The 21,781-nt window shown below is 38.9% G+C and overlaps 1 protein-coding gene across 1 annotated transcript in view; it reads left to right on the forward strand.

Moving 5' to 3' along the window:
* The window catches only part of DNAAF4 (dynein axonemal assembly factor 4), a 63,228-nt gene that overhangs the window by 11,225 nt on the left and 30,222 nt on the right, over nt 1-21,781 (forward strand). The window contains exons 3-4 of the mRNA XM_007935148.2: nt 2,465-2,598; nt 15,702-15,936. Of these exons, the coding sequence (XP_007933339.1) occupies nt 2,465-2,598; nt 15,702-15,936 (369 nt within the window). The remainder of the gene's footprint in view (nt 1-2,464; nt 2,599-15,701; nt 15,937-21,781) is intronic.

Raw genomic sequence — 21,781 nt, forward strand, 5'->3', positions numbered from 1 at the left:
AGAAATCAGAGCTTATTCTTACTGGCTGTCCTTTGTAGGTAACTTTTTGTTTTTCCCGTGCTGCTTTCAGGATTCTGTCTTTGTCTTTGGTTTTGATGAATTTGATGATGATATGTCTTGGTGATTTTCTTTTGGGGTCTATCCTGTTTGGGGTTCGTTGGACTCCCTGAATGGATATATTCTCATCTTTCATCATGTCAGGGAAGTTCTCCTCCAGCAAATCTTGGACAATTTTCTCCGTGGTTTTGTTTTTCTCTTCCTGAAGAAACACATTTTAGTATATCATTGTTTTTATTATTATGTAAGTATATTTTAATTTAACTGTTTTTCTTTGTAGTCATATTTTAATTTATGCATTTAAAAGATTATTGTGAGATGGGGTCCATAAAGGCTTCACTATATTACCTAGAGGTTTGCTGCACAAAACAGGTTAAGAATCCCTGCCTAGGGTCTAACTGGAAGTCTTCCCTCTTGGTCTCAATTTCCTCCATTGCCCTCCTTTTTTTCTTCTCAAAGGCCTGATCCGTTCCCTCAGGACCTGGTCTCTCCTTCCATAAGGTAATTTACTCCCTAATGGATCATGAGTTGTAGTTTGTAAAACATTTAGTTACTGAATATAGAAATGATTGTGAATGGTAAAGTTTATATATAACATATGTTACATTAGAATTTGTCCTAAGCTGACCCCGTACTCTTCATATGCATAAATTACCACTTTACACTTACATAGGTGATTTATTATGTCAGGTAATCTCAACCCTCTTCTCTTCTAGGAGACTCCAATAAAAAACAAAACAAAAACTCACTGCCATCAAGTCAATTCTGACTCATAGTGACCGTGTAGGACAGATTAGAATTGCCCCATAACTACCTCATCATTCTCCCATGGAGCAGCTGGTGGGTTGCAGCCACCAACATTTTGGTTAGCGGCCAAATACTTTAACCACGGTGCCACCAGAGCTCCTTTGGAGTCCCCATCCATAAAAAGACAAAGCCCACTGCCATTGAATCTATTCTGACTCATAGTGACCCTATAGGGCAGAGTAGAATTGCCCTATAGGGTTTCCAAGGTGGTAAATATCAACAGAAGCAGTCTGCCTCATCTTTATTCCATAGAGTGGGTAGTAATTTGAATTGCGGACCTTTTGGTTAGCAGCCAAATGCCTTAACCACTGTGCCACTAGAGCTCCTTAGGGGACCTCATAGCAAAGATTTACTGTGATCAGGTTTATAGAGAAATAGCCCTAGTTTCTCAGCGGTCAGAAGTAGAAGGATAAATGTATTTCTCCCTCACATTCATCATCATAATATCTCTTTCTCCCTTATCTGCTCTCTACTGCTTCCTCTGTCCCTCTCCCCCTTTCTCTTGCTCTCAGTCTCACTCTTGAGTTCTCTCTCCCCCTCTCAATCCCTAACCCCTGCCCTCTCTCTCATGCTTTCATTCTGTAATAGTTCATATTACTACTTACTTGCTTACCTTTATTTATTTTTATTTAACTTTTGATTTGGGTGATAGTTTATAGACCAAATTAGTTTTCCATTTAACAATCCATACACATTTTGTTTTGTGACATTTTTTGCAGTTTTCATGATGTAACAACACTCTTCCCACTTCTTCCATGTGTTTCCCATTTCTGTTTGTCCTTCTTGCCTATCTCTTCCTGCCTTCTGAGCTTTATCCCTAGGCAGTTTCAGCCCTTTGGGTCTCATACAACTGATTGTCCTAAGGAATGCATGGTTACCTGGTGTTATTGTTCACCTTATAGGCCTGTGTATAGTTTGGCAGATACTTGAGCCAAGGGAGTGAGTTCAGTTCTAGACCTGAAGGGAATCTAATGGCCATAGTCTTAGAGGTTCGACCAGTCTCCGTCAGACCAGTAAGCCTGGTCTTTTTATTATTTTGAGTTTTGTTCCACATTTTTCTTCCATTCTGTTCAGATCTCTTTCAGGGCATTCAGCAGTGGTAGCCAGGCACCATATTATATTTCTTCTGGTCTCTGGGTCATGGAGGTTGGGGTTGATACGGCCATTAGTCTGATGGACCAATTATTTCTTTGTATCATTTTTTTTCACTCTTCTTTGCTCCAGATGGGGAGAGACCTTAGATGGCTGCTCACACACTTAAGACACTGCTTACTGGAGTAGGATTTAGGACCTTGTCTTTGTGGACTGTGTTATGCCATGACCTTGTTGTCCCTCAAGACTGTGATCCTGACACCCGGGCCCAGTGACTCAATACTCAATATGTTTGGTTATGAGTAAGAAGTTTTCATAACTTTGCCCCCTACTTGCTTACCACTTGACGTTAGCTTCTCAATCAGTTTATAATTGAGAAATAATGTCACTCCTCCATGTAAAGTTGGAGCAAAAGAAATCTTATCCCGGATGAGTATATTAAGCAGTTTTTACCTAAGTAAAACAAATTCTTTGTAATGCTGATTTAGTGATATTCTTGATGTTTTAGTTGACAAAGAGATGATGCAAAGAATAAGAGAAAAATCTATTTTACAAGCACAAGAAAAGGCAAAAGAAGCTACAGAAGCAAAAATGGCAGCAAAACGGGAAGATCAAAAATATGCACTGAGTGTCATGATGAAGGTGAGTTGCAAACTGACAGGAACATCTTCTAGTTAGAGATAATGGTAAACTACGTCAGGATAATTCCAACTACTGTACTTTCTCAGTATTTTTATCATACTTTGGTTATAGGACTTAAAATATAGGTTATGTGCTACTTATTTAACACGTGTTCCAGAAAAATATGTATCAAAGCCCAGGATATAAAAGTTGGACAGTAGATTTTCTTGTTAAAGAGACAGGGTTCTACTCCCAAGGGAGTTAAAAATTCTAAAGTTTCTATGAGGTGAGTGTCTTGTTTCTTTTAAAATCCTACAATAATATACTAGATTATTTTAAATAAGAAGGAAAAAACCAAAAACAAACTCACTGCCGTTGAGTTGGATCTGACTCATAGTGACCCCTCCTTGGGTTTCCGAGGCAGTATCACCATGAAAGTATATTGCCAAACCTTCCTTCCGAGGAGTGGCTGGTGGATTTGAACTGCCAGCCTTCTGGTTAGCAGTCAAATGCCTTAGGCATTACGCCACCAAAAACTAAAAACCAAATTCATTGCCATCGAGTCGCATCCAACTCATATCGGTCCCTCCTTGGGTTTCTGAGGCAGTATCACTACAGAAGTAGATTGCCCAACCTTCCTTCCAAGGAGTGGCTTGTGGGTTTGAACCACCAGCCTTCTGGTTAGCAGTCAAATACCTTAGGCACTATGCCACCAGAGAGCTTCCTAACTAAGGAAAGAATAAATTAAACACTAAATATCTACAAACTAATTTCTTTTTAACTTGAGGTCTTCAATAATGAAATTATTGAATAATTTCATTAGTAATATATTTGTTGAGACATAATTCACATACCATACAATTCACCTATTTGAAATGTACAGTTGAGTGGTTTTAAGTATATTCACAGAGTTGTGCAACCATTACGATAATCAATTTTAAAACACCTTCATCAGCCCCAAAAGAAATGCTGTACCCTTTAGCAGTACCCTATTCTCTCTATAACCTCCCAGCCCTAGGCAACAACTAACCTACTTTCTGTCTTATGTTGTTAGCCCACTGTTGAGTGGGCTCCAACTTCTGTAAAACTTACGTATGACAATAAAACCTTGCCTCTTTCTGTGCTATCTTTATGACTATTTGTATGTTTGAATCAGTTGTTGTGGGTATTGTGTTAGTCCATCTCATTGAGGGTTTCCCTCATTTTTGTTGGGTCACTACCAAACGTCATGTCCTTTTCTAGTAATTGTTCTTTCCCGGTGATGTGTCCAATGTAAGGGAGTTGAAATCTAGCCATCTTGCTTCAAAGCAACATTCTGGTTGTATTTCTTCTAAGACTGATCAGTCTGTCTCTTGTTGTTAGGTGACAGCTAGGCAGCTCTGACCCTGTGTACAACAGAATAAAACAATGCCTGATCCCATGCCATCTTCACACTCTTTGCCATGCTTGAGCCCATCGTCACAGACACTGTGTCAGTCTATCTTGTTCAAATCTTTCCCTTTTTTGCCGACCCTCTACTTTACCAAGCATGATATATCCTTCTCCAGGGACTGGAGCTGAAGAAAATTAAAACGAGTCCCCGAGAGCCAAATTATGACTTTGATTATATATATATACCACCTGAATTTAGAGACCATCTGAAGAATAGATTTGATGCATTGAACACCAGTGACTGAAAACCAGAGGATTTCTGGCATGACATCAAGAACATCATCCATGAAGAAAGCAAAAGGTCATTAAAAAGAAAGGAAAGGGAGAAAAGAACTAAATGGATGTCAGAAGAGACTATGAAGCTTGCTTTTGACTGGAGAATAGCTGAAGGAGATGGAGGAAATGACAAGATAAAAGAGCTGAACAGAAGAAACAGAAGGTTTCAAAGAGAAGCTCCAGAAGACAGAGTCAATTATTATAATGAAATGTGCAAAGACCTGGAGTTAGAAAACCAAAAGGGAAGAACATGCTTGGCATTTCTCAAACTAAAAGAATTGAAGAATAAATTCAAGCCCTTGAGTTACAATATTGAAAGATTCTCTGGGCAAAATTTTGAATGATTCAGGAACCATCAAAAGAAGATGGAAAGAATACACAGAGTCACTGTACCGAAAAGAATTGGTCGATGTTTTAGCTATTTTAGGAGGTGACGTGATCACGAACCAATGGTATTGAAGGAAGAAGTCAAAGCTGTACTGAAGGCATTGGGCAATAAACAAGGCTCCAGGAAATGACAATACCCATTGAGATGTTTCAACAAATGGTGCCACACTGGAGGCACTTACTCATCTATGCCAAGTAATTTGTAAGATAGGTACCTAGCCAACTGACTGGAAGAGATCTATTTTTGTACCTGTTTCAAAGGAAGATGATCCTACTGAATGGGGAAATTATTGAATAACATCATTAATATCACATGAAAGTAAAATTTTGCTGAAGATAATTAAAAAACAGTTGCAGCAGTACATTGACAGGGAACTTTCTGAAATTCAAGCTGGATTCAGAGGAGGATATGGAAAGAGGAATATCACTGCTGATGTCAGATGGATCTTGACTGAAAGCAGAGAATACCAGAAAGATATTTACTTGTGTTTTATTGACTATGCAAAAGCATTTGACTGTGTGGATCATAACAAATTATGGATAACATTGCAAAGAATGGGAATTCCAGGACACTTAATGTGCTCATGAGGAACCTGTACACAGACCAAGAGGCTGTGGTTTGAACAGAACAAGGGCTTACTGTTGTTGTTGTTACGTGCCATCGAGTCAGACCCGACTCATAGCGGCCCCTCTTGGGTTTCCGAGGCAGTATCACTACAGAATTAAATTGTCCCACCTTCCTTCCGAGGAGTGGCTGGTGGGTTTGAACCGCCAGCCTTCTGGTTAGCAGTCAAATGCTTTAGACACTATGGTTTAAAATCAGGAATGGTGTGCATCAGGGTTGTATTCTTACACCATACTTATTTAATCTTTTTGCTGAACATATAGGAGCTCTGGTAGTGTAGTGCCTAAGGCATTTGACTGCTGACCAAAAGGCTGGTGGTTCAAACCCACTAGCCACTCCTTGGAAGGAAGGTTGGGCGATCTACTTTTGTAGTGATACCGCCTCGGAAACCCAAGGAGGGGTAGCTATGAGTTGGATCTGACTCCATGGCAATGGTTGTGTTGCATTGCGTTGCTGAGTATGTAATTCGAGAAGCTGGACTATACAAAGAAGAACACAGCATCAATATTGTTCGAAAACTCATTAACAACCTGAGATATGCAGATGACACAACCTTGCTTGCTGAAAGTGAAGATGACTTGCAGCACTTACTGATGAAGATTCAGGACTATGGTCTGCAGTATGGGTTACACCTCAACATAAAGAAAATGAAAATCTTCACAACTGGACCAATAAGCAACATCACAATAAGTGGAGAAAAGATTGAAGTTGTCAAGTATTTCATTTTACTTGGATCTAAAATCAACACCTATGAAAGCAGCAGTCAGGAAATCAGACGTGTATCACTGGGCAAATGTGCTGCACAAGATGTCTTTAAAGTGTTGAAGAGCAAAGATGTCACTTTGAAGACTAATGTGTGCATAACCTAAGCCATGGTATTTTCACTTGCCCCATATGCATATGAAAGCTGGACAGTTGAATAAGGAAGACTGAAAAGAGTTGATGCTTTTGAATTGTAGTCTTGGCAAAGAATACGGAAAATACCATGAACTGCCAGAAGAACGAACAGATGTGTCCTGAAAGTAGTACAGCTGGAATGCTCCTTGGAAGCAAGGGGCCAGACTTCGTCTCGCCTACTTTGGTCATGTTGTCAGAAGGGCATTCCCTGTAGAAGGGTATCATGCTAGGTAAAGTGGAAGGTCGGTGAAGAAGGGGAAGACATCAGCAAGATGGATTGACACAGAGGTTGCAACGAGGGCTCAAGTATAGCAGAGATCATGAAGAGCCAACTTGACAGAAGCTGACAGCAATAGCAACATGGACCCATAGTTTTTCTTTTGCATTTGGATCACTATTGTTTTTATAGCCACTAATCTGCTTTCTGTCTCTATTTTTCCTTTTCTAGAAATTTCTTGTAAGTGGAATCATAGAATATGTATTCTTTTGTGTTTGGCTTCTTACACTTTACATAATGTTTTGGGGGTTCACCCATGTTATTGCATGCATTAGTGGTTTGTTCTATTTTATTGGTGAATAGTAGTTCCTTGTGTTGATATATCCAGTCCTGGTGGTGCTGTGGTTAAGCACTTGCCTGCTAACTGAAAGGTCAGCCATTCGAACTCACTAGCTGCTCTGCATGAGAAAGATATGGCACTCTGCTTCTGTAAAAATGTATAGCCTTGGAAACCCTAGGGGGAAGCTCCACTCTGTCCTGTAGTGTCATAATTATGAGTCAGAATTGACTTGACAGCAGTGAGTTTGTGGAGGTTTTTTTTTTTGGTTTATACTTATACCACATTTTGTTTATCCGTAGTTTTACTTGTTCCTTCTGATATGCTTTTAACTTCTCTTTCTTGCCTGAAAAAGTTTGTATAGTACTCCCCCCCGCCTTTAAATATATTGATTAGTGTGGTAGTTAAGAGTATGTGTATGGGCCTGTTTTTTTTTTTAATTTTTAATTAATGCAGATTTTATTTATTTATTTTTGCTATAAATAATCAGTGCTGGCAAGGCTCTAATGAAATGGGTATTCACATACACTGATGCAGAGAATGAGAGAATGATACATCCATCTCTGCCAAAGTGCTATAAGTCCAAGTTATTTTATCCCAGGTTCTTACTGGGTGGGCCTGGTTTGAGTTATTCCTTGTGGGGAGTCTGGTAATCACCTCCATGGTGGAATCTACTGGAGCAGCTGAGTAGCTGCCTTAGGGATGTGGTCTGCTTCCAGTATATAAGAAGAACCTTTGGGAATGGTCTGCAGCTTTTGCCACGCTTGAATCCTGCATGTAGCCGAGTCGTCATTCAGCACCTGCCTTGTTGTCTGCTGATCTTGAGGATCTTAATGGACTCGAGTCAATGGCCTGCTGGGTGGTTTGGTAATATTGGGACTGTGCCTTTTTATTTGTTGAGCTTGGGTTTGTCAGCCTCAGCAGCCAGCAGCTGACTAAGTGAAGAAAGCTTCCAGCTTCAGTAGGCCAGGAGCAAGAGGCAGAGCTGAAGCCCAAGGTCCAGGGTCTTTCACTCAGCGCCTGGAGCCTAGCACTTTGAACTCAGACTTCTAGCCTCCAAAGCTGTAAGAGAATAAACTCCCTGTTGTTAAAGCCAGCCATTTGTGGTATTTTCTTTTAGAGCAGAGTGAAGTAACAAAACCAGATGATCCTGTCTGGGCTTACTACTTTAATTTCTTTACTTGTTATAAATCTTTTCAGGTTTTCTACTTTTTTCTTGAGTCAGGTTTGTTAGTTTGTGTTTTTCTAGGAATTTGTCCCTTGTACTAGCTTACCTTATGATACCAACAAATAAGAAAACAGATGAGCGTGTCATTCACTGCCTTCTGTCCTCTATTGTTTCTTATGAAGAGTCACCTTTTAACTGTATTTTCCCTTGTACTTGATGAGTCATTTCTCTTGCTGCTTTCAAGATTTTCCTCTTTGTGTTTGGCTCTTGTGTTAAAACTTTAAGTTGTATCTAGGTGTGGCTCTCTTTGTGTTTTTCTTTCTTTGTGTTTGTTGAATATCTTGCACCTAGAAACTCGTGTTCTCATCAAATTTGGGAATTTTTTATGAGGTATTTTTGATTGAAAATGAGACATTTAGTTAAAAGACTGTGAACAATTCTGGCTTTTGTTTTATTATTTCTTTTGAGAGTTGTTCAAAACAGCCTTTTTTTTCCCCTGTTGTTGTTTTGAATTGCTTGGCCTTCAATTGTGGAATCAGTCTCCCTTGTGATATACAGCTGCTGATGACTCTGCTCAGTTTTAAAATTCTTATTTTAATTTTTTAGACTGACTTCCTCAGAAGCCATCCCTATTTCTGTGTAGCTTAACGGTTACCTAGTGATTTGGGCAGAGGTGGTAAATACCTTGAGCCTCTCAGGTTTTCACCCCCAGCTGATTGATCTGTGTGGATTTGGAAATGCTTTATCAAAGCTGCAGCCAGTTCTTGAGCCTCCCTTGGCTTTCACTTTATGCTGGGCTTTCTCAGGGCTCCATCAAAAATACCTACCTTTCTATTTAGCCAGGAATATTTGGAGAACTTATTGCTCTCTCATTTACACAATCTCCCCTTTGAATTTCTGACTAATTGGGCATTTGTCCTAAATAAGATCTCAACAGCAGACTAGCAAAATTTCAAAATTTCCTTATTCATTCCCATTCAAGTCCACCAGTTTTTTTTTTTAGCATTTTATAAGTTTTCTTTCAGTTACTAATGAAATGAATTTTTTCTGTTTTATTTTCTGGTTGTATATTACCAGTTTATAGCAAAGTAAGTTTGTATTTTTAAGTTTCTGTACATTGATCTTGTTTGTGAGTGCTTTGGTTCTAATAGTTTGTCAGTTAATCATTTTGGTTCTTTTGGTAGTTTACCATATTATTTGCAAATAGTGGTAGTTCTATCTCCTTGTAGTCTATACTTTATTGCTTATTTGAAAAATTCTATTGTATACTTTGGGAGCTCTGGTAGTATAGTGGCTAAGACACTTGCCTGCTAACCAGACGGCTGGCGGTTCAAACCCACCAGCCACTCCTCGGAAGGAAGGTTGGGCAATCCTACTTCCGTAGTGATACTGCCTTGGAAACCCAAGGAGGGGTCGCTATGAGTCGGGGCCGACTTGATGGCACATAACAACAACAACATAACAACAACATTGTATACTTTGTGCTTTCTAGGAAGAAGTAAACCCCAAAAAACCCAAACCCACTGCTGTCAAGTCGGATCCGACTCATAGTGACTCCTTCTTGGGTTTCCGAAGCAGTATCACTACAGAAGTAGATTGCCCAACCTTCCTTCCGAAGTGTGGCTGGTGGGTTTGAACTGCCAGCCTTCTGGTTAGCAGTCAAGTGCCTTAGGCACTATGCCATCAGAGTGCCCAGTGGTAGGGACACTTGCCTTGCTTAGTGACTTACTGGGCTTGTTATTCTCTATTGATTTCCTAATATCATGTATAAATGGCCCTATTTGATCAAATGCACTATAATTATTTATGATTTTTATATATAATTCATAAGTAAGATTGGTTTATAGAAAACTATACCTTGTCAGTCTAAATATTCATTACAGATTTAAAAGAACTATGAATTTCCCCTTCATGGATTTGGTTTAAAACTTCTCATTGTTCTATTACTTACATTACTTACATTTGCTGTGTGCATTAAAGTAATATCCTATAGAATGTGGCATCCTTTATTGAACACTTAAAATCCAGTTCCTTTATATACACTGGGAGCTCTGGTGATGTAGTACCTAAGGCATTTGACTGCTAACCAGAAGGCTGGTGGTTCAAACCTACAGCCACTCTTTGGAAGGAAGGTTGGGCACTCTACTTCCATAGTGATACCCCCTTGGAAACCCAAAGAGGGGTCACCAGGAGTTGAATCTGCCAGGAGTTGGATCAGACTCAACAGCAGTGAGTTTGAGTTCATGTACACTGATTTTGACCCCCTAGCCTTCTGAGTTTTTCTGTTACTGTATATTCCACCATAGGTTGTATGTCCCCCATATCAGTTTTTTTTTTTTAAAAAAAGACTTTCAAGGATTCTTTAGCATTTGCCTGTCTTTTTCTCTGTCTTTGGTATATGTAGTATCTCTTTTCCCTTTATCATAGGCTTTGTGTTACTTCTTTAATGTTTTTCTCTTCATTCTAGTTCCTGCTGTCACCTACTCTATGAAGCATCCCCTACTTCTTCCCCTCTTCACTACTCCCTGAAGAGTTAAACTATTTTTGTGCCTCTAATTGCTTAACTGCTAACTGAAAAGTTGGGCAGTTCAAACCTACCAGCTGCTCAATGGAAGAAAGATGTGGCAATCTGCTTCTGTAAAGATTGTTGTTGTTATGTGCTGTCAAGTCGGACCTGCCTCAAGAGACCCCCCCACCTTCCTTCTGAGTAGTGGCTGGTGGGTTTGAACCGCTAGCCTTCTGGTTAGCAGTCAAGTGCCTTAGGCACTATGCTACCAGCCTAGGAAACCCTATGGGGCAGTTCTACTCTGTCCTATAGGATTACTAGGAGTCTGAATCCACTTGATGGCAGTTGGTAATATGGCTTACTATAAATTAAAATTATATATAATTTTGTCAGTTGTCTATTTTTGTCAATTAATACTTAGTTTTATTCATTTTTATAAATATCATTCAAAGATCACTGTGCTTGTAGGGATTATCAGGGAGGAGAATATAGGTAGTGCCTGATTTAGGACAATGTTCCGTTCCAGTGACTCCATTTAAATTGATTCTGACATCTGTTGAATCCTTTTTTTTCTTCAGTTTTCCTTATTTCTGCTTTTATTATCAATATCTTTATAAATCTGATCTTTGAACATCTGCACATGAACAACTGAGAAAGATAACATCAGCGAATTATGTGCTACAACAACAAAAAATACTCAAGACAGTTGTAAGCATGGTTTGTCTTAACTCAAATACGTATTAAGTTGGGGACTATGTATTCTGACTCTTCACATACTTATACCTTCTTCCCTGTGTTGGGTACAGAGGAAGGAGAGTAAAAAAGACAAAGATGTTATTATTCAACTGGGTAAAGTTATCCCTTTCTCTGTTTAGGTGGTGGCTGTCTCTTTGGCTAACGCTGGCTATTTTTTGTCAGGCATTTAGATGCTGATTCACTCATGAGGCCATGAAGGTTCTTCCTGACTTCACCTATTGGGAGCTCACTGGCAGCTCTGTGAACTTAGAACATGTGGTATTAGACTCTTTTCTGCTTGATTTAGACTTTAGCTACAGTTTTGGGACTACAGGGAACTCCCATTCAACATCCTATGAAATTTATTTTAAAGTCAATGTCTCATAGTTCAGAAAAGTAGGAACAGTAGGAAAACAAACAGGTTTTCTTTCTGAAAAGCATATTGAGTGATGCAGGTATTTTCAGAGCATCTCTCAGTGCATAGTTTTCGTACTCCCGATTTTAGGTTTGTATCCTAAAATAATTTAACCCCTAAGAAACTGCATCTTAGCATATCACTGTGGAGCTGTGCTAGATGTTCTATTTAAATTGAAATAATTTAAATTTGTCTTAATGGAACTTAAATTAAAAATTGAGTTTCTCAGTTGCACTAGCCACATTTCAAGTACTTAGTTAGCTACATGTGGGTAGTGATTACCGTATTGGATCGCACAAAACATTTCCATCCTTAAGTTGACAATGGTTATGGATGAGAGTTGTGCAAAATGAATGATGATATATCACTAAATTGTATTCCTAAAATATGTTGAATTTGCAAATGTCATGCTATATATATTATAATAGAAAAAAATTCTATATTGAACAAAATTCAAAATCATTTAAAAAAAGCCCAGACTTACTGGTCTGACAGAAACTGGTAGAACCCCCCACCCCTGAGACTGTGGTCCTTAGGCACCCTTCAAACCTGGAACTGAACCTACTCCTGGGAAATCACCTTTCTGCCAAACAATAGATGAACTTATAAAGTTTGTGGTACCCATAAGGAGCATAATACTCAGAATAATCAACCATATGAGACCAAAGAAAAAAAGCATTTGTCTAAAAACAAACCTCGGAAGGCAGGAAGGAGTAGGAAAGAAGGAAGCATGGAAACATGGAACCCCCAGCGGGGAAGTGGGAAGAGTGCTGTTACATTGAGGAGATTGCAACTAATGTTACTAAATAAAAAATGTATGAATTACTGAATGAAGACCTAATTTGCTCTGTAAATGTCCACCGGAACCACAATTAAAAAAAAAAATTACACCAGTGAAGAAAGTTCTATTGGATAGTGCTTCTCTGGTGGCGTAGTGCCTAAGGCACTTGACTGCTAACCAGAAGGCTGGCGGTTCCAACCCACCAGCCACTTCTTGGAAGGAAGATGGGGCAATCTACCTCTGTAGTGATACTGCCTCAGAAACCCAGGGAGGGGTGGTATGAGTTGGGTCTGACTTGATGGTACATAACAACAAGAACAGAGGATAAACCAAAAAAAACACACTCATTGCCATTGAGTTGATTCTAATTCATAGTGACCTCCATTGGGTTTCAAGGTTGTACATTTTTATGGAAGCAGACTGCCTTTTTTTATTCTGCGGAGCAGCTGATGAGTTCAAACCATAGACCTTGTGATTAGCAGCCAAAATGCCTTAGCCTCTACACCATTAGAGCGCCTGTTCTCTAGAGGATTGTTGTTATGTGCCATCCAGTCGCCCCCCCCCCCAACTCATAGCAACCCCTCCTTGGGTTTCTGAGGCAGTATTACTACAGAAGTAGGATTACCCAACCTTCCTTCTGAGGAGTGGCTGGTGGGTTTGAACCACCAGCCTTCTGGTTAGCAGTCAAGTGCCTTAGGCACTGTGCTACCAGAGCTCCTTCTCTAGAGGATAGAAGTGAGAAATTTTTCTTACATAAGGAAGTCAGATATATGACAATCATATATACCAACTACTCTCTTACTATTTTACTGTGCTTGTTTCTTTCCTAAGAGGGAAGTATGTGAAAGGAAGAAATGTTGACCCACTTCTATGTAAGTTACTGCTTTCAAATTGACCTGATATTTAGCTTTTTTTGTGTGAAAGTTTCCAATAACTGATAGCATAAACATGGTAGACAGCAGGATTAAGAGTGCAAACATTTCCAACCAACAGAGACAAACTCTCCCCAGTTCATCTTTCCTATTTCCCTTCCCTACTATTCCCTCATTCCTCAGATGTAGATTGGCACAACTCTAGTCCTCAGAGAAGATATGACTAGCATAAGTAATAAGGAGCAGATATTTGTGTTTATATGTTTGTGTGTATGTGTACAGATTTTGTAGAAGTGACTTAACTTTTATTATTTTTCACCAAGCCCTTAGATACCATTTATTGATTGCCTACCCACATTTCTTTTGAGTAGGATGAGGCTAGAGACAGTGATTGTCCAAGAGCATGAGTAGTTAATGGTGGACCTGTGATACTGTGCTGCTCACCCACTTTTGGTATATTGCCTTTACCTTCACTCAAATCATATATCTCTTATCTAGTTAGCAGTTTTCTCTCCCCTCCTCTCCTAGTCCTGATAAGCAACAAAGTAAGTTTCTTTCCATGTATAAATCTTTCCTTGACTTTTTACAATAGTGAACTAATACAGTATTTGTCCTTTTGTGACTGACTTATTTCACTTAGCATAATGTTCTCTAAGCTCAAGTTATGAGGTGTTTCGCAGATTCTTCATTATTCTTTAATGTTGCATAATAATTCCATTGTGTGTAGTATGTACCGTAGTTTGGCTAGCCATTCATACGTTGATGGGCAGATAGGTTGTTTCCATCTCTTTGCTGTTGTGAATAGTGCTGCGATGAACATGAGTGTGCATATATCTATTTGTGTCCCAGTTATCACTTCTTTAGGATATGTACCTAATAGTGGGATTGCTGGATCAAATGGTATTTCTATTTCCAACTTTTTAAAAAAGTGCCATACTGTTTTTCGCCATGGTTGTACCATTTTACATTCTACCAGTAGTGTTTCAGAGTTCTAATCTCTCCATGCTCTTAGCACCATTTGTTGTTTTCTGTCTTGTTGAACTTCACTATTTTTGCAAAGTTAATGGCTCATTGTTGTTTTGATTTGCATCTGTCTGATAGCTAATGGGCTCTGGTGGCACAGTGGTTAAGGCATTTGGCTGCTAACCATAAAGTTGGTGGTTCAAACCCACTAGCTGTTCCATAGGAGAAGATGAGGCAGCCTGCTTCAGTAAAGATTTCAGCCTTGGAAACCCTTTGGGGCAGTTCTACTCTGTCCTATAGGGACATCGTGGGATAGAATTGACTTAATAGTGAGTAAAGTCCCTTGTCAGATATGTCATTGCCAAATATTTTTTCCCAATTTATAAGTTCTCTTTTTATTCTTTTGGAGAAGTCTTATGATGCATACAACAATTTAATTTTCAAAGGTCCTAGTCATCTAGTTTATTTTCTGCTATTTGTGCATTTTTGGTTATGTTTAATAGTCCATGTATGTCGTAAATTAGGGCCCCTAAGTTTGCTCCCATTTTTCCTTTGATGGACTTTATATTAGGTTTCACATTTAGGTCTTTGCCCATCTTCAGTTCATTTTTATGTATGGCGTGAGGTATGGATGGATCTTGTTTCATTTTTCTGCAACAGGATATCCAGTTTTGCCAGCACCATTTGTTAAAGAGACTGCCTGTTCCTCGTTTAGTGGATTTCGGCCTTCTGTCAAAGATCAGCTGGATGGATCTATTTTTGGATTCTCAATTCTGTTCTGCTGGTCTGTGTGTCTGTCCTTGTACCAATAGCAGGCTGTTTTTATTACCATGGATGTGTAGTAGTTTTTGAGATCAGGGAGTGTGATACGTCCTACTTTGTTCTTCACTTCACAAAGTAAGTGCTTTGCTTATCCCAGATTGCTTCCTTTTCCATATAAAATTAGGGATTGGTTTTTCCACGTCCATAGTGGGTAGCTTTAAAGAACAGAAATTTATTGTCTCCCAGTTCTGGAGGCTAAGAGTCCAAATTCAGGGCACTGTCAGGGCTACGTTCTCTCTGTCTAGCCCAGAGGAACATTTTTCCTTGTCTCTTCCAGCTTCTGGTAGCTCCCGGCATCTCTTAGCATTCCTTGGCTTGTAGATGTATCTTCACATGGCTTCTGCTTTTCCCCCGTGAGTCGATGTCGCCATGTCTGTTATGCTTTTTTATAGTCATCACTCAGAAAGGATTAGGACCTACCCCACTGTGATATGAACCAGTTAACTGATAGCATCTTCAAAGAAAATACCTATTTCCACATGGTCACAGCCACAGGTATAAGGGTTAGAACTTGATCATATGTTTTTAGGAGGATGTAACTCAATGCATAACCACTATTAACTGTTGCTATAGATAAAATAACAAGGAGTTTTAAGGTGAGAATAGTTAACTGTTATAATGGATTTCTTACTATGTAAAAAAATACTGCTTTTTATATATTATAAAGGATTTGGTAATTGTAATCTTTCCAGATTGAAGAAGAGGAGAGGAAAAAAATAGAAACTTTGAAAGAAAATGAACGAATAAAAGCAACTGAAGAATTGGAAGCCTGGAAAGAACATCAGAAGAAAGCTGAAGAACAAAAATATATACAGAAAGAAGGGAAATTACATCAACAAGAAAAGCAAATTAAAGAAAAGAAAAAAAAATTAAAGAATAAAAAAAGTCTTACTGGAAATTTGGCATCTAGAAATCTTACCACAAATGGTATAGTTATTTAATATTTTCTGAAGAAGTGAGTCCTGTTGGTGCAGTATAAATGCCACCCCTCCCTTTTTTTAAGAAAATATCTTTGTAGCATTGGGTCATTATTTTGGTGCACTGAGAATAAGTAATACAATACGAAGACTATAGTGAAAGACTCATTTCTTCTTCTAGGAAGTACTGAAATTTTTGTAAGAGAATAAGCAAAGATTCACTGTCTTTTTTTGATTGGGTATTTCCTTTTGAAATTTATTTGGACATTGCTAAATTTGTGATTTCCTTATGACTAGGTCCAAAAGGACTTGGATTGGTCTAACAGTACTAGGAGCATTTATTTATTCCTTTAGAGCTAAGAAACTAGGAGTTTCATTAAAAGACTCATTTCCTCACATAACTCAGGAAAATGAGGGCTATAAAAGCGAATTTAAGGTTTTATCCTTGGAAGTCTCCTTGGAAGCAGGTTGGGACCTGGCTGCTTCTGGCTCTTTCATCCTGGTATATTCAATATAGGTAAAATAGTTCTTTATTGAAAGCTATGAGTTTGCTTTCATCTGTTTTATAATATTACCCTTTGTTTTGGGTATATTTAGTATTTTCTTTTTATAAGTAAATTATTATTAAATTCCTATACATGGAACATTTTATGGTAAAATAACTTTTATAATAATAAGAAAGATAATAATGACCATTTATTGGGTGATCACTATATGCCAGGTGATTTTATACGTCACATCATTCAGTCCTCATTACAACACTTTGAGATAATTCTGTTATACTAATTTTAGAGGAAGTAGGTAGATAGTCAGGCAGGATAAATTACTACCCCAGAAATAAATCTGTGGGATTGAACCCAGATCCGTCTGCATTTGAAACTATACTCTTCCACTAGGCTCTATGTCTACTTTAACAGTGAGGCTGGGAGTGTTGAAAATCATGGTGTGCTGTTCTTGTTATGTGCAGTCAAGTCAGACCCAACTTATAGCGACCCCTCCTTGGGTTTCCAAGGCAGTATCACTACAGAAGTAGATTGTCCAAACTTCCTTCCGAGGAGTGGCTAGTGGGTTTGAACTGCCATGTAAAGGGAATATTAAGTGAGAACCATTATTTATTTATATATATATTAATGTTGTTTAATATTGAAATGCTAATTAAGTTAACCACCACACTATGTCTTTCTTTAATACCATTTCAACAAAATTGAGACTATCACGAGTATATGGAAACATTTCTTTCCATATTGCAAGTACTGCTAAATAAATTGGATGTTTTCAAATACTGTTGGAACCAAAACACAAATTAATAGATAAGGAGTGTCCTAAAGATATTTAAAAAAAAAATTATTTGTGGAAATAAGGGAGATTACACATAGTGCAGGGGGAAAGAAAGTAATATTTTTTTTTTTCTCCAGAAGTAGTTCATTAGCATTATCACACATGCCCAATTAGGTTGGATCCTTTCTTCAATCATATCCATTCATTTAACAAATATTTCCTCAGTATCTGTACTGAAAAAAAAAAAAAATCCCAAAAAACCCATTGTCATTGAGTTGATTTTTACTCATAGTGACCCCCATTGGGTTTCCAAGGCAGTAAATCTTTACAGAAACAGATTGCCCTATCTTTCTTCCATGGAAAGGTCAAACCACTGACCTTTTGGTTAGCAGCCAAATGCCTTTACCACAGCACCATCAGGGATCCTTAGTATCTGTACTTAAAACAACAACAAAAACAAAAACCCACGGCTATCGAGTCAATTCTGACTCATAGCAACCCCCATTGGGTTTCCGAAGTGGTAAATTTTTTACAGAAGTAGGTTGCCCTGCCTTCTTTCTGCAGATTGCCTGGTAGGTTTGAATCACTAACCTTCTGGTTAGCAGTCAAATGCCTTAGGCACTGCACCACCAGAGCTTCTTAGTATCTGTACTAGGAGTTATAAAGTACACAGATATGACTTAAAGTATGGCCAGTAACTTCAAAGGATTCATTTACCTGAGATTTGTAAATAATTTCTTAAAAAAACCCTCACACCTGGGTAAGATGGCAGAATAGGCAGAAAAGCTACACAGACCCTCTTCAACAAAGGAGAGAGGAACCAATTGACAGAGATACAGAAGATAATCCTGGAGCCCTGAGCTTTGAAAGGAAGTATACAGAACTGGATCAGGTGCCAACTAGTAGAAGAACCTGAATGAGAACAGTGAGTACGGAGATGGATGGAGCTGTGGATTGTTAGCTACTCTGATGGCACCAACAGGCTGAATATTTCCAAGTGGTACTGGGACCTGAGAATTGACCTAAAGATCAGCTGTGGTCGTCAAGGGCTACAGGGATGATTGTGCTGGTGGCCTGTGACTAGAAATGGAAACAGCAAAGAGGGAGACAACCTAAATTGTGGACTGTTGGCTGTCTAGAGGGTGCAGCCATTTTGAATGTTTACAAGCTGTGATAGTTGGAGTTGTGTGTCAACTCAGCTGGACCACAATTACAGTGGTTTAAACAGTTGTGATGTGGGTTATTGCCGTGATAAGATCAGATGTGTATGTTCTGAGCAGCCACTTGGTTGAAAGGGAGCTTCCCTAGGGGAGTGGCCTGTTTCCAATATGTTTATGGACATCCTGGGAAAAAGAGACACTCTTCTGTGGATCAGGATCCTGTTGTGCTGCCTACAACTGTCCTTGAGTGAACAATCCACCATTTGGCTTGGAGATCTTGGATTCATCATTTGTTGGAGTCAACAGCCAGTATTATGTTGTTGTTGTTGTTATGTGCCATCAAGTCAGACCCGACTCATAGCGACCCCTCCTTGGGTTTCCGAGGCAGTATCACTACAGAAGTAGATTGCCCAACCTTGCTTCCGAGGAGTGGCTGGTATACTGTCTGCCAACCCTGAGCTCATCAGCCCCTGCAGCTGTGTGAGTCAGGAGAAGCCTGCAGCTTGACGTTTGATCCAAGAACTTGGGACTTGCCAGCTTCTATAAGTGCGTGAACCACTTTCCTAAGATAAATTTCTCTTTTTCTCTCTCTATAAGCTTCACTGGTTTTGCTTCTCTAGAGAACCCAGCCTAACATTTGGTACTGAGAGTGGTTCTAGAGAGACAAAATCATAATGATGGGCTTTCTCTCTCCTTTGTTGAAGAGGGTCTGTGTAGCTTTTCTGCCTATTCTGCCATCTTACCCAGGTGTGAGGGTTTTTTTAAGAAGTTATTTACAGTGAGATTCTGATTTTGTTCTCCAATTTACTTAATCATAAAGGTACTGGTGACTCTGCCTCTATTAGTAAAGAGGGCCCTGCTAATCCATGGTGTGAAGTGGCAACATTATGCAAAATAGCACCACTAATAGATCAAGTATTTTTGAGAAGTGAGGCTCTGGGTGATTGCATATTTGAAACTTTTCTGCAGTTTTGTCAGCATGAGGAGAATAAGGAAGCTGATTGGTTGGTACTACTTATGCTAGACAAAATGATGAAAGAGCGAGATGAGTTCAGGGCTGCTGAGTCACAGCTCAAGTGCTGCATAAAAAACCTCAGTGTTTCCAGTTGTGCTCTGAAAGAAAGCTTTATTTATTCTAGTTACAGAGCTGATATTGCTGAAAACCAAACCCAGAGTCTTATTGTAAGGGTGGCTGAATTACAACGCCAATTGAATTGCCAACCCAGAATGGTGTCTGAAGTTAAAGTGAGGGCATTGATTGGGAAAAAATGGGATCCTGAAACCTGGAATGGGGACATATGGGCAGAAAAAAAATAGACTAAAGATCAAAGGTTGGAAAAAGATATATCAAGCAAATGGCAATCATGAAAGAGCAGGAGTGGCAATATTAATTTCTGATAAAATTGACTTTAAGACAAAAACCACCATAAGAGACCAGAAGAACATTATGTAATGATTAAAGGATCGATTGAACAAGAGGACATAACAATAATAAATATCTGTGCACCAAAATGCACAAACCAGACTCCAACAGAACTGAAAAGACAGATGACTCCACAATCATGGTAGGAGACTTTAATACACCACTTTCAATCACAGATGGAACACCTAGAAAAAACTCAACAAGTACACTGAAGAACTAAACAATACAGTCTACCAGCTTGACCTGATAGACACTTCTGTACAACAGCACAATATACATTCTTTTCCAGTGCATATGGAACATTCTCCAGGATAGACCATATGTTAGGCCACAAAGCAGGCCTCAATAAATTTAACAACATTGAAATACCACAAAACATCTTCTCAGATCACAATGCTGTAAAATTAGAAATCAACAATAGGAAGATAAATGGAAAAGAGCAAACACTTGGAGACTGAATAACACCCTCCTTGAAAATGACTGGTAATAGAAGAAATCAAAAATGAAATTAAAACATTCCTTGAATTAAATGATAATGAAAACACAAAATAGCAAAATGTTTGGGACACAGCAAAAGCAGTGATCAGAGGCCAATTTGTAGCAATAAATGCACACATCAAAAAAGAAGGAGTCAAATTCAACTACTTAACCCACCATCTCCAATAATTAGAAAAAGATTAGCAAAATAAATAAAAATAACAAACAGTCACAAGAAGAAAAGAAATAAACAGAAAATAGAAGGACAATAGAAAACATCAGCAAGATTACAAATTGGTTCTTTGAAAAGATTAATAAAATTGACAAACCACTGGCAAATTTAACAAAAAAAAGAGGAAGAGAATACAAATAACATGAATAAGAAATGAGTTGGGCGACACCAGAACAGAACCAACAGAAATTAAAGGATAATATCGGGATATTATGAAGAATTATACTGCAACAAATTTGAAAATCTAGAAGAAATGGACAGATTTCTAGAAATACAATACTTAACTAAGCTAACACAGACTGAGGTGGAAAATTTGAACCCATAACAAAAGAAGAAATTGAACAGGTGTTTTGGTTACCTAGTACCTCCCTGACAAGAATATACCACAAATGAGATGTCTTGAAGAAACAGGAGTTTATTCTCTTACAGTTTGGAGGCTTTAAGTCTGAGTTCAGAGTGCCAGGCTCTAGGGGCTGGGTGAAAGCACCCTCAACCTTGGACTTGAGCTTGCCTCCTGCTCCTGGCCCACTGAAGCTGGAGGCTTTTCTTCACTTAGCTGCTGGCTGCTGAGGCTGCCAAGCCCAAGGTTGACAAGTAAAAAGGCACATTCCTAATGTTACCAAACCACACAGCAGGCCATTAATTCAAGTCCATTGGAAGGCCCAAGGTTGGCAGAGCATGGCAGGCTGCTGAACAATGACATGGCTACATGCAGGGTTCAAGCGTGCCATATGCTAGAGTCTGTTCTTATATACAGAGGCTTCTCCTTATATACAGGAAGCAGACTGCATCCCTAAGGCAGCTACTCAGCTGCTCACAGTAGATTCTACCATGGAATTGATTACCAGTCTCATCATGGGGAATGCTACACCTAGCTGCCCAGCCACTCAATTAGACCCAGCCAAGTTGACACACAAACTTAACTACCACAACAGGTCATAAAAAAATTACCAACAAAAAGAAGCCCTGGCCCAGACAGTTTCACTAGAGAATTCTACCATGCATTCCCAGAAGAACTGACACCAATCCTACTCAAACTATTCCAGAACATAGAAAAGGATGGATCCTCCCAAATTCATTTTACGAAGCAAGCATAACCTTGATACCAAAACCAGACAGACATCTCTAAAAAGGAAAACTACAGACCAATATCCCTCTTCAACAAAATTCTAGCCAATAGACTCCGGCAACATATCAAAAAAACAATACGTTATGACCAAGTGGGGTTCATACCAGCTATGCAAAGATGGTTCAACGTTAGAAAAACAATCAACGTCATCCATCA

This window comes from Orycteropus afer, unplaced genomic scaffold (assembly GCF_000298275.1).
Source record: "Orycteropus afer afer isolate SDZICR_OR568_19922 unplaced genomic scaffold, OryAfe1.0 scaffold00026, whole genome shotgun sequence".
Classification (NCBI taxonomy): domain Eukaryota; kingdom Metazoa; phylum Chordata; class Mammalia; order Tubulidentata; family Orycteropodidae; genus Orycteropus; species Orycteropus afer.